Genomic DNA, 12703 nt, shown 5'->3' on the forward strand with positions numbered 1-12703 from the left:
TGACCTAGGCCTTGAGTTTTATTTAAATAACCTTCCAGAAGAACAGAGCCAGGTGCATTTGTCCCCTCTTGCCCCTCAACACCAAGTAACTGTGCCCGCCCTGCAGACAGATGGGGAGGCCGAAGGACCTTCAGTGAAAGCGCCCCCGGCCCCGGCCCCGGCCCATGGGAGGCCCATCCACAGTTGAGCGTGGGTTCTTGATGGTTTCATCCACAGACACAATGAGGCAGGCGGCTTCCGAAGCGGCCGTGAGGGCGTTGATGCGGACCATGGCGGGCTCCCACACAAAGGCTTCAAAGTTATCTGCGATATCCTCGTTGTTGATGTCCACGCCATACCACCTGCCGCCCTGAAAAGACAGGACGGGCGCCCTCCGTCAACCGCTAAGACTGAGCACAACCAGAGACTCCACTGCTCAGCCCTGGAGCCCAGGGCATGGCCCGGCCACTTGGCCTAGGTCAGTCTGAGCCACCCCTTCCGGGAACCCACGCTTCACACAGGCCACACCTATGGATGCTCAAGAGGGACTGTCACTGTCACTACCTCAAAAACCAGCCAAGGGTCTCAGAGAAGGCACTGTCCACTCTTGTGGCCGACATTGCTGTGGCCATCCATGACTTCCACAAGGTCAGAGAGCGAGGATGTGAGGAGACCCAAGCCACACCACCTCCCCCAACCGAGCCCAGACCCACCTGGGCATGTTTGGCCCTCAGTTTATTGAGGATGTTGGTGGCATCAAAGCCAGCATTGTCGCACAGCTGTCGGGGGATGATCTCCAGGGCCTTGGCGTAGGCTCCGATCAGCAGCTGCTGCTTGCCCGGGATGGTCCTCGAATAGTCCCGCAGGTACTTGGAGAGCTCCATCTCGATGGCACCACCTCCTGCCACGACTGAGTCATTCTGTGAAGAAACCAGAGCCCCACGGTGCATGAGATGCCACGGAAACCTCCATGGTTAGGAACCTCGGCGAGCAGGCTAACCATGTTCACTGGCCACTCAAGACTGGCTCCAACTGATCCGTCCCTGCCAAGAGAGCCCCCACCCCAGAATCCCAAGTGGTCCAATCAAGCAGGCACCCCCCCCAGACCTGCTCTGTGGGCACAGCTTCTGCCACGCCCTCACCCCATCTCCTTCCAAAGCCACTGGCCAGCCACGCACCTTGATGGCTCTACGGACGATCATGATGGCATCATGGAGGGAGCGCTCCGTCTCCTCCATGAACTGCTCGGCACCCCCTCGAAGGATAATCGTGCAGGTTTTGGCCTTGGGGCAGCCGGTGAAGAAGTTGTACCTGGATGAGGAAAGGACCCGGGGACAAGCCCCATTCACTCCCTTGCCTACTCCCGTTCCTCTGGTCTGGGAGGCCTGCCACAATCTAGGATGCCCATGAGCCCGAGTTTGGCTGGGACCCCGCTACCATACATTCCCCCAGCCAAGTCCCTCATCACCAGGTTTGGGTGAGCAGAACAAGCTCCTCTTACCCAAACACCCCCTTCCCAGGGGAGGCTTTGCAATGGCAGCCATAGGACTGCAAAGCCAGCCCAGAGCTCCATATCACTGCCCCCTGCCCCTCACCTTGGCACCTCATCTCCCCACTCTCCTCCACCCCCCCCCCAGACAAGCTTCCTGTACCTCTGCCAACCACAGCAGCCAAATGACTGTCATATTCCACACTAAACAGCCCAAACCCTCACCTCTCGCCTCCAATCTGCGTCTCTTCAAAGAGCTGGCAGCTGCCCAGCACATCAGGGGTCAGGGAATTGACACTGGTCTGGATGGAGCCCCCGCAGGCCTGGGAGGGGAGGAAGCGTCACTTATCAAGGTCTGAGGGTTAGGCTCTACTATTCACCCACACTTCACTGCCAGTGCCAAGCCAGGGTGCCCTTCAGGCCCTGGTCTAAAGAGATAAAGGCAGCAGCCAGCCAGAGAGCCCCCCCTCCCCCGAATTAGACCTGGCTTAGGCTGATGTCAAAAGAAGTTGCTATTCCCAGGCCGGCATCCAGAACATGCTGAGTTTCGGGAACAGTTCTGTGGGGTCCAGCCCCCTGCCTCTGAGCCGGGATCCCAGGTGCTCAGGTGGAGGCCAAGCCCCCCTATCTCCAACAGCCCTGAAGGGTCCTAGAGAATAAATGGAGGCCCAGACAAGCAGTTACCATCATGGTCCTCCGGAGATCCTCCTCTGGGACGCGGCCAGCACAGAACATGTCCCGGTCAGCAAAATACTGAGTTGCCACATCCCCAATGGGCAGCTTGGACAGGACGACCTTGGCCCCAGAGCTGTAGATCTTCTCCAACTTGTCATACAAAATGTTCCACTCAGCGTCGACGATGGCTTGGTAGTCCTGACCAAAGGCAAGAACAGAGACCCTGTTGGCAGGCCCCCCTGCCGAGCCAGACGAGGGGGATCCCTGGCAACCAGGCCTCCAGCACCCCAACTCCCTCCCCCAGAGGCCCAAGCCCCTGAGTTCCTTCAGAGACACTCCCTGCACCCCCACTAGCCCCAGAAGCGGCCCAGGTGCGGCGGTCCTACCTCCACGGTGCGCACGCGCACTTCAGCATTGTCCTTCTCGGCCTTCAGCTCCAGTTCCACGTTCAGCAGAGCGATCGTGGGGTTCATATACTTCTTGGGCTGCATCTCAAACCCAGCGTAAGAGAAGGTTTTCTTGAAAGCAACACCGGCCACCAGTTGCGACTCCTGGAAGCAAAGGGACAGGGCTAGGTTGGTCATGATCTGTGCTGCCGCAGGGGCAGATCCCTCCGGACCAGCTGCCCTGGCCCCCTGGGGGCAGAGTCCCTGTCCCACAAGGGTCCCTTTCTCCTTAGGTCATGAATAAATCAGGGTCTCTGAAAGGTCTCCCCACTGCCCCAGAGGCGGCTCTTCCTTAGACTCGGGTTTCCCAGGCCCCTTGTCTTTCTAAAACGTGGCACCAGATCAACACATGCCCCAGAGGGGCCTGACCACCCATGGCCCCCTCTACTTCTTCAGATGCACCAATGCCAACAGCTGGCATGTCAGGGACCTCTGCTTGACCTCCAGAGTCACACCTGATCAACCAGATCCATCTTTCTCCTTCAAGAGAGAGACAGGGGCAGCTAGGTAGCACAGTGGATAAAGCACCAGCCCTGGAGTCAGGAGTACTTGAGTACAAATCCTACCACAGACACTTAATTTGTAGCCTTGAGCAAGCCACTTAACCCCATTGCCTTGCAAAAACCTTAAAAAAAAAAAAAAAAGACGATTTGCATTAGGGAAGGGCCACAAACCCGTCCTAGCTCAAAGGAAAAATGGCACCATCTAGAATCACATCTTTCTTTTCAGAAGTTGCCTTTCATTAATTGACTCGCATTCCTAGGGGCAAAGTGTGAATCTTTCATGCAGGTTTGCTTTCCCTTTCCAAGTCTCCTGCACTTGAAGTCTTTCCAAACAAGCTTTTCTCTCTTTAAAATGGACAAAAATCCAGACCTCGGTTTTTCTACATGAACTGCTGCCTCAGGCCTGGGAGCACCATCTGCCATGGGGGGGCTGCTGGCTGCCGGGCAACCCCATCCTTCTCAGGGTCATATCCCCATGTCAAGGCCACTGGGCAGGTCAATCTGAAGTTCCTGTCTTATTCCCTTACTGAAGCACTTGAACAACCCATGATACTCTGGGCAGACCACAGGGCTCCCTGGGAGGCCACGGTTGCAGCCATCCTCCCCTTCCTCCACATGGAGGCTTTCTTCTTGAGAAGACACAAGGGATGGGGCCAATGGACTGAGAGTGGACAGCAGCTTCTCTTCTTCTCTTTCTTTGTTTCCCCTTTGGACCTGGCTAATACAGAACTCTGCTCTAGGAGACACACATCTCCCAAGTGGCCTTGGTTATCCTTGCCCTCTCCAGAAGATGGCATCAAAAAATGAAGCAGGAGATCTCCAATTCTGTTCAAGTGGGAAGTTGGCAATGCTTCCAGTGGGAATTTCTCAGGTGCTACGTGGGTTTTGTCGAGGTAACATGGCTGGCAGTCTTGCTCCTGGCCACTGAGGGCACAAGACCTCTCTGTGACTCTGGCCAAGGCCGGCCTCCTCCCTCTAAACCAGGCTCCCATGAGATCGCCTCCAAGGTCTCCCTCCAGGCACCACAAATCACCTTTCCTCCCTCACGAGCCACTGGTGCCATTTTGTTCAAAACCACCTGCAGGCAGACTCCAAATGGCCAGGTGCCCAGCGAGGCGGTGGCTGCCTGGCAGTCTTTAGAGTGCCTAAGGCTCCAGCACCATCATTTCAAGTTGAGGATGAGCCAGGTGATGTGATGCAGCAAACTGTTTCAACAATGATGCCAACAATGGCACGGTTATTAGAGAAGGTAGAGTTTAGTTGGTTTCCCTTGGGTCCCACATCAAACAAACAGGAACAGGCCCAAAGCACCTAAAACAAATCTTGGCATCCTGGGCATCTTACCAATTGCCAATTAAGAGAGCCTAGGATACCAACAATGACAGAATGTCTCAGGCAAGGGACCCTTTACAGAGGTCAAGCCTCTGGCCACATGTGGGCAGCAGTAGCACTCACCTCAAGGGCACCTCCCTGAACCTTTTTGATGCCAATCATCTTGAGCTGCAGCAGATCATCAAGCATCATAACGGCATCCACCACCATGGTGGCAAAGGCAGCCTTCTGCTGGGAAATCAGCTTGGAGCTCAGCGCAGTCATGGCACACTTCTCAAGCAGCCGCCTCTGCTCCCTGGCACACAGGGACAGTCAGTGCCCAGTCTTCCAGGACCACCTTTCTGGAGCCCAACCCTCCCCTCCCACCCTCCTGCCAACCCTTTCCATTCTGCCTTCCAAAGGTATTACTGGGGAACAGATGGTGCCTGAGGGCCCCCGGGATGCCCATTAACTAAAGCCCATGGTCTGGCACAGGCTGGGGCTGGGCTTCTTCCTAGGGCACCACAGGAGCTGAAAAGCCCCAGGTCCAGACCTGGTGATCCCCCAGAGGAGCCCAGCCTTCGGGTATCACGCAAACTTACTCTTTGTCTTCATTCTTCACGGTCACAGCAATCTGCTTGATCTTGTTAACAGCCTGCAGAGGAGGAAGAGGATGAAGGGAGGCCCCGGGGCCCTGAAGCTGCTTCTCCCTAGCTTCACACCAATCAAGGGTCTTTCAAGGACCTGCCCTGCTGACCCTACTGGAGGCCAGGGGATGCCCAGGCTGACTGTGGCCGGGAACATCCTGGAAGCACTTCATATATTTTTTTAATTTGCCCTCTTGTCTCAACTCTGGAAGGGAGCTGACACCCAAAGAGGTGACAGACTTGCCCGAGGCCCTACCTAGAGTTCAGCCCTGGACCTGGGTCTCCTGGCTTCCCACCTCATGTTCTACCTATCACCCCCATGACAGTTCAGTCTCCTGGGAGGTGGAACCACTCTGGATATGGGGGATCAGGAGCCACCAGCCACCTCTCCTAGAAAAGATACTAAGCCCCAGGCCCGGTCATCGTGGCCCGACCTAGCCCAGGCTTCACTTACCAGCTGTGTGGCTGTGCGAAAAGCCCGAATGATGATCTGGGGATGCAGGCCTTCCTCCACGTAGCACTTCACTTGTTTCAAGAATTCTGCTGCCAACAATGTCACTGAGGTGGTCCCATCACCAACCTGCAGGCATAAAATGGCTTAATTCCCAAAACTTGAGGGGTCATATCCCTGCCCACCCTATCCCAGAGCAGAGGCTAGGGTTAGGTCCAAAGGCAGGACTGGGTGCAGGCATCTCTACTCAACTGTTTACAAATAATCCCTTTTAACAGAAACAATTACTAGTGGTCAGTCTGGAGGAGCTCATCAGCTCAAAGTCTGGTCCACAGTAGGCACCAATAATGGCCTGTCCATCTATGGGACTCAATCCAGGACTTTGGATGTGACAGGATATCACCACTTCGCCCCCTTCCATCCTCAGGTTGGTTCCCTCACCTCAGCATCCTGTGACTTGGCAATGTCCACTAGAGTTTTGGCGGCAGGATGGACAACATCAAGGAGCTTCAAGATGGTGGCACCGTCGTTGGAAATCGTCGCTTTGCCTGAAAGGAATATCAGAAAATGGTTTAGACTATTTTCTTTCACTGTTTTCTATCTAGCCCCAGGCTTCTGAAAGACCAGCCCTGAAAACTTCCTGCCCCCTTCTCCCCAAGTTCCTGTGGAGCCTCCCGCTCTAGCACCACCACCACACCACCACACCCATACAAAGGCAGAGCCAAAACACTGCTCCATTCTGGTGTTTCCTGTCCTCTGGACAGGGCTTTTCCTTCCTACTGCCCATCACCCTTTAAAACCACCTCTACCAGCACCCTGGGAATGGGCCAAGAAGAACGAGGAGGTCAGCCTCACCCCTGCCATCGACGATGAGCTTGTCCATTCCTCGGGGCCCCAGGGTGGTTCGGACAGCCTCTGCAATCACTTGGCAGGCGCTGATGTTGCTGACCAGTTGAGGGATCCCTTGGGAACTGTCCGTCCCCTCCTTCAGGAGGATAACTGGTGTGGGCTGAAGAGGGAGAAAACAGGCCAGGGCTGAAGGGCAACCATTTCTTTCCAGATAGGCAAGTGGGAATCAGCCAAAATAGTAAATGTGATGACTATGCCTATTTCCTACTGGATTGTTTTTCTGGCCTTTCCAATGTATGAAGAAAGAATTGGAAACTGATTTTAAGGCAAATTTTCCCTGGAGTCAAGAGGACCTGAGTTCAAATACAGCTTGACACTTAATAATCACCTGTGTGACCTTGGGCAAGTCACGTAACCCCACTGCCCTGAAAAAAATTTAAAAAAAGAAAAAAAAAATTTAAATACAACCCTTCCCCTCCCTGGCTCAGGAAGAATCAACACTCACTCCTTTCAGCATCACAGCTCAATCCAAGGACCCAATGGGGTCCAAGTGAGAGCCTTCAGGGCCAAGGACAGCAGGTAAATGTTCTAGGGATGTTTAGACAGGATGGCCTCAGCAAGATACAAGAATGGGAACCAGCTGGGGGGAGGAATGGGGGACAGCCAACTTTTGATGCTCAGAGACCTTATTTAAAGCCCTCAGGCTTGATACACAGCAGATCTCATAAAGCTCCCCACTAAGGAGTCCCCAATACTGGATAACAGCCATTTTTCATTATCCATAAGGGAGAAGAAATTCCTACAAGTCCCCAGAGTCCCAATCAAAATGAAACCACAGCACAGGAGATGTCAAGGCCATCAGAAGCCAACCCAGAAATTCCCTGGGATCGAAAGCAGCTAAGAAATTCACTGAGCAAATTTACTATGTGTCAGAAAGGCATGAAGCCTAGTGGAGGGAGAATAGGCCTCAAAGACACAAGAACTAGGTTTAAATCCTATCTCAAAGCAGATGGTAGGATCCTGGAAAAATACCTTTACTCAGTACTCTAAACAACTCTCTAAGAAAAGAGTAGTATGCTGCTTTGTCTGGTCGAGGGGAGTCGTCAACCAAGACCACCCAATAAGAAACCATCCTCCATGAGCCAACATGGAGAAACTGGCTGAGAGACACATAGGACTACTGGGGTCTTTATGGAAGAACCTCACTGTAAAGACTTCATTGGGAGCTGACCCAGGTTTGAGTATGGGGTCACTAAAGGGGGTCTGGATGGAGAAATCTAGTCTTGAAGACAGCTTTGTCTACTACCTACATCACGGGCCTCTTGTAGACTCAGCTTGTGACTGACTACGGATGCCATCTTCCTGGGAGAACTGAGCGAGGCGTCTGAACCACAAGCTCTGCGTGACCAAGACTGGCCATGAGGGTGTGCTGTCTGGCTCCATGGTGAACAGAACCTGTCCCCAGATCTGGCCTAGTCTTAGGCTGGCAGGAGAAAGAGCCATGAGGAAAGGTAGACCAGGAATCCCAGTTCTCCCCCATCCCTCCTCAACTACCTGGGTCATTGGCAAAGGCTTGAAGCTGAGCAAAGATGGTCAGGCCAACAGTGAAGCAGTCAATGGAGATGGGGTGGGGATGGAGAACAGCAGGATCCCCAAACATCACTTCTGTCTAAAGTCAACGGTTTCTTAGGGTCTCCTTGGAAGAACTAGGGGAGCCCGGGATATGGAAGCAGGGAGAGACACCAAGAGGGGAGGGAAAGCTCCACAATGCCTCAAGATGCAGCAACCGAGGAGAAAGAGAAGACTTGGACTTGGCTAAGCCAGACAAAGGCCAGTGTGGTTCTTCTCCAGTCAGCCTACTATAATATGGGCTAGGACCAGACATTAGCCAAGTCAGAGAATCATAGATTTTGAGTTAGGAAACACCCCCCCCAGATGAGTCATGCCCTCTGTGGACCCCCTCTCCCTTCCTTCCAAGCCTAGTCTGGAAGTCTAGAACCATGTCAGAAAGCCTTTCCTTAGCTTTAGCTGGGGCAGAAATGCTGAGCACCTTCTGTCTGACATCAAGAACAGCAAGTCTGGGGCTTCCTTCCCAAGATGACTATGAAGTTTCCTCTAGCCTGGGCTCAACATCCCTTCTACCATCTCCAGAAGATCAACACCCCAACCACAAGGTGTGACCTGTTTAATGTTGCTTTTCTTCATATTCCCTCCAAGGATTTCTAAGATGGAGGTTCCCACCAGCTTGACAAAGAAACTGTCTTTTTTTTAAGTTTTTTTTTTTTGCAAGGCAATGGGGTTAAGTGGCTTGCCCAAGGCCAAACAGCTAAGTAATTATTAAGTGTCTGAGGCCGAATTTGAACTCGGGTACTCTTGACTCCAGGGCCAGTGTTCTATCCACTGCACCACCTAGTCACCCCAGAAACTGTTTAATAACAAAAAATGCCAAAGCTTTCCTTGGAAGTCATTGTTCATTGAGAAAATACACAATGACAAAGAGCTACACTGAATTTCATAACACTTTTAAGTATATTGGATTCTTACTGGTCACAACAATGACACACATTTTAAAAAGCCAGATGTATAATTGTTAGACATGATTTGGGCTGTAGAAAGGAGGGCAGGTTTGCTACATAACTGGATCTGTCAGAATTCTGGAGAGCCTTGGTCCAGATCAAGGAGGTGGTTACACCGAGGTCCCATCCAGTCTTCTACACTCTGGTACCCTGCTAACGTCCCGCTGTGATTCTGGGACTTGTTAAAGGCAAGAATCTGAGGCCTCTAACCCAATTACCAAGACAGAAAAATGCATTTATTAAGGAAGCATCTGCTGGCGCTGAGGATGGTAAATGCTTATAATCTAAAACAGGCCAGACAAAGGTAAAAGTTGCATAACTAACCAAAGTGTAAGGTACAGAGGCAAAGGGGGAAGGTGAGGCACCTAGGAAACAATACAACAAAACTGCTTTCAATTACAGAGCACTTTCCCTTATCCTGGTTAAGTTAATACCTCTATCAATTTAAGAATGCCATATGTGAATGCTGCATCATAATAATGCTCAAGCGTGACTCCAACTGAGTCAGAAGCTGATCTTCCCTCCTTTCTTTTTTTTTAAAGGTTTTTGCAAGGTAATGGGGTTAAGTGGCTTGCCCAAGGCCACACAGCTAGGTAATTATTAAGTGTCTGAGGCTGGATTTGAACTCAGGTCCTCCTGACTCCAGGGCCAGTGCTCTATCCACTGTGCCACCTAGCCACCCCGCTTCCTTTCATTGCAGATGTGGTAGGAAAGCATCACATGCAGACACGATCATGGGTTAGTTTTTCTGAATTACTTTTTTCTTTTATTTTAAATCTTTGGGGAAGAAGGAAATACTTGGAACAAACAGACATAAACTCAAAAGTGCCAACAAAAATGAGGCTACTCTTTTAAAGTGTCCTGTTCATTGCTATGTCTCCTGAGCTCTTTCTCTTTTATGCTCTTTTTATGTTCTTTTGTGTTCTCTTTTATGTAAAGCACATTAAGGTTAACAAAAAAGCCATGCAGGCAAGTGTAGACAGATTAGGTGACTGGCTCAGGATCACACCTTTAATAAGTCAGAGAGGAGGGGAACAAGGTGGGAAGCCAATTCCTCAGATTCAGGTTATTTAGCCCGGGTAGAAATTTGTACGTTGAGCACCTTCTGTCTCACATTCTGGGGCTTCCTTCCCAGGAAGACTACAATGTTTCCTCTAGCCTGGGCTCAACATCCCTTCCACCATCTCCAGAAGATCAATGGCCTGACCAGGACGTGTGACCTGCCAGGCTTCTGCACCTGTGACCTGCTGGATATTGCTTTTCTTCATATTCCCTCCAAGGATTTCTAAGATGGGGGTTCCCACCATCTTGACAAAGTGGGGGTGGCCTCTCTTTTTAATAACAAAAAAAGATCAAATGAAGGAGATTAAAAGAGAAACAATAAAAGAAAACTGCCTCAAGAAGCTTCCATTGCCCAGGGACTGTACTGGCCACAAGGACTTGAAAGGAAAACAAAGAAAGGAGCTAACAGACCCGAGCCCTGAGGGCAAGTTGGGATGAGGCCTAAAGGAGAGATAAAGGATTAAGGGAATGCTTGACCTGGGGAGAGGAGGACAGAGATCCCACTTTTCACATATGGGATGTAAAGTGATGGAGAACAGAATGAACTAAGGACAGAAAGAGAGATTGAGGCCAGATTTGAGGGGGGGAAAGGATTGAATGCCAGGGAACAGGACGCTGGTGGAAGCAGGCAGGAGACTTGAAGACAGCTCTTCCTGGTGGGCTACTTTGGTCTTCCTCTGGATGACTTTCACCTGGGAGTGCTGGATGGTGGATCTGAACCTTTAGATTCAGAGACCAGAGGAGTCTGGAAGTGAGGGAATGAATGGAGAGGCAAGGGGGCCGCCCAGAAGTGCTTCCCCCTCCCCAGTTCAGGAGAGGAACTTTGCACTATCATCATCCTCCCCCCAGTTTGAAATTTCCTGCTCCCCTTTTTTTAGGTTTTTCTTTTTTTGCAAGGCAAATGGAGTTAAGTGGCTTGCCCAAGGCCACAAGACTAGGTAATTACTATGTGTCTGAGGTCGGATTTGAACGCAGGTACTCCTGACTCCAGTGCCGGTGCTTTATCCATTGTGCCACCTAGCCACCCCTCCTGCTCCCTTTGAGGGCCAGCTCAGATGCCAAGCCCTAAGCTGGGCCACTTGTGAGTCTCCTTCCTCTTCTCGCACCCAGACAGCACCCTGGATCTGGTTTGGAATTTACTTATCCATTTACATTTCAGGCAGTGGGGAGACCTCACTATTGGAGAGTTTGGGTATTTGGACAACAGGTTTACGAGGCACAGCACAGGAAGCTAGGTGGGGCAGTGAGCCAGAATCCTAGATCTGGAGTCTTCCCTAAGCCACTGACTCAGTTTCCCTATCTAGAAAATAATAGCATTTACTTCCCAGAGCTGTTGTGCGGATGAAAGGACACAGTTTTTGCAACATTATACTGCACACTTTCCCAACGGACTAGAAGCTTCTTGAGAATTTTATCTGTTTCCCTAGCAGAGAAGCCAGTAAAGAGGAAGGGCACAGCAGATAGAGCACCGGCCCTGGAGTCAGGAGGACCCGAGTTCAAATCCAGTCTCAGACACTTCATAATGACCTAGCTGTGTGGCCTTAGGCGAGTCACTTAACCCCAATGCCTTGGAAAAAAAACCTAAAATAAATGAAAATAAAACCCAATCGGGTTCAGTAGATTTATACCCTGGTTCAACTTGAGGAAAGCGGGGGGGGGGGGGGGATCAATAAACCAAAACAGGAGACTCCGAGAGGTCAAGAAGAATGAGGACCAAGCGGGCACGGATGGATGGACGGATGGATGGACGACGGATGGAGGGACCGACCGAGGACGCACCAGTAGGCGGCTGCCACCGGTTGGAACGCGGGCTGCATCGGGGCCCAGCCCTTCCTCCCGGGCACAATCCGGGCGGCGGGCCGGAGGGGCCTCCCGGCAGCGGCGAGGGCACGGCCCCCTCCCCGAGCTCAGCTTCCCCCCGGCTTCTGCACCATGAACTCGGCTCTTTAACAGCCCACGCGGAACCCACGCCGCCGGGCCCGGCCCGCACTACAACTCCCGACACGCCCCGCGCGCCGGGCCCGGCCGGGCCTTCGGGGCCGGGTCCCGGGGCCTGCCGGGAATCCGAGTCCCGAGCCGGGCCCGCGGCGCGCTCCGCCCCAGCCGGGCCGGGCCTGCCCCGCACCCCATCCCCGGCCGGCGGCTCCCCTCCCCGGGCCGGGCGCCGCGCGCCTGCCCCGCTCCCGCCCGCGGCCCAGCCCCCAGTCCGCCCGGCCCGGCTCGAGAGGCTGCGCGGGGCCCCAGGCCGCGGCTCGGCCCAAGCCGCCCCGCTCCCGCGGCCCCGGAGGCGCATCGGGGCCCATCCTCGGCCGGCCGGCGGGCGCCCCGGCCCGGATGGCGGCGGATGGAGCCGGCGGCCACTCACCATCATCTCGGGAAGCGAACAGGGAGCCTCTCCCGGCTCTGGAAGCCTCCGGCAGCCCACAATCCCTCGCGCGCGCGGCCCAGAACCTTCGGCGCGGAGCCGTTGGGAGAGCCGAGCCAAGGGGCGGGGCCTTCCGGTGCCTCCGCGCGGGGAGCGTACATAGAGTCGAGGGCGGGACAGAGGGGCCGGCCTGGCCTCCGGACGGCGCCCCCTTCCGGTGCGGAGGCCAAGGGCAGGCGCCCGCGCTCTCGGAAGCGAAAGGAGACGGCGGGGCGGCTAGGTGGCGCAGTGGATAGAGCCCCGGCCCTGGAGTCAGGAGGACCTGAGTTCAAATCCGACCTCAGACACTC

General features: G+C 53.4%; 1 protein-coding gene across 1 annotated transcript; it reads right to left on the reverse strand.

Moving 5' to 3' along the window:
- Positions 1 to 12472, reverse strand: CCT7 (chaperonin containing TCP1 subunit 7). Its single transcript, XM_074195583.1, has 12 exons — positions 12354 to 12472; positions 6357 to 6510; positions 5943 to 6049; positions 5505 to 5630; positions 5006 to 5058; positions 4548 to 4719; positions 2530 to 2694; positions 2153 to 2341; positions 1694 to 1791; positions 1158 to 1290; positions 693 to 899; positions 1 to 349 (listed from the first exon to the last, which is right to left on the reverse strand). Exons 1-12 carry the CDS (start codon positions 12357 to 12359, stop codon positions 131 to 133), a joined length of 1629 nt encoding a protein of 542 aa, XP_074051684.1. The 5' UTR covers positions 12360 to 12472; the 3' UTR covers positions 1 to 130.
- Between the last annotated feature and the right edge of the window lie 231 nt (positions 12473 to 12703).

This window comes from Macrotis lagotis, chromosome 1 (genome assembly GCF_037893015.1).
Source record: "Macrotis lagotis isolate mMagLag1 chromosome 1, bilby.v1.9.chrom.fasta, whole genome shotgun sequence".
In the NCBI taxonomy this organism is placed as follows: Eukaryota; Metazoa; Chordata; class Mammalia; order Peramelemorphia; family Peramelidae; genus Macrotis; species Macrotis lagotis.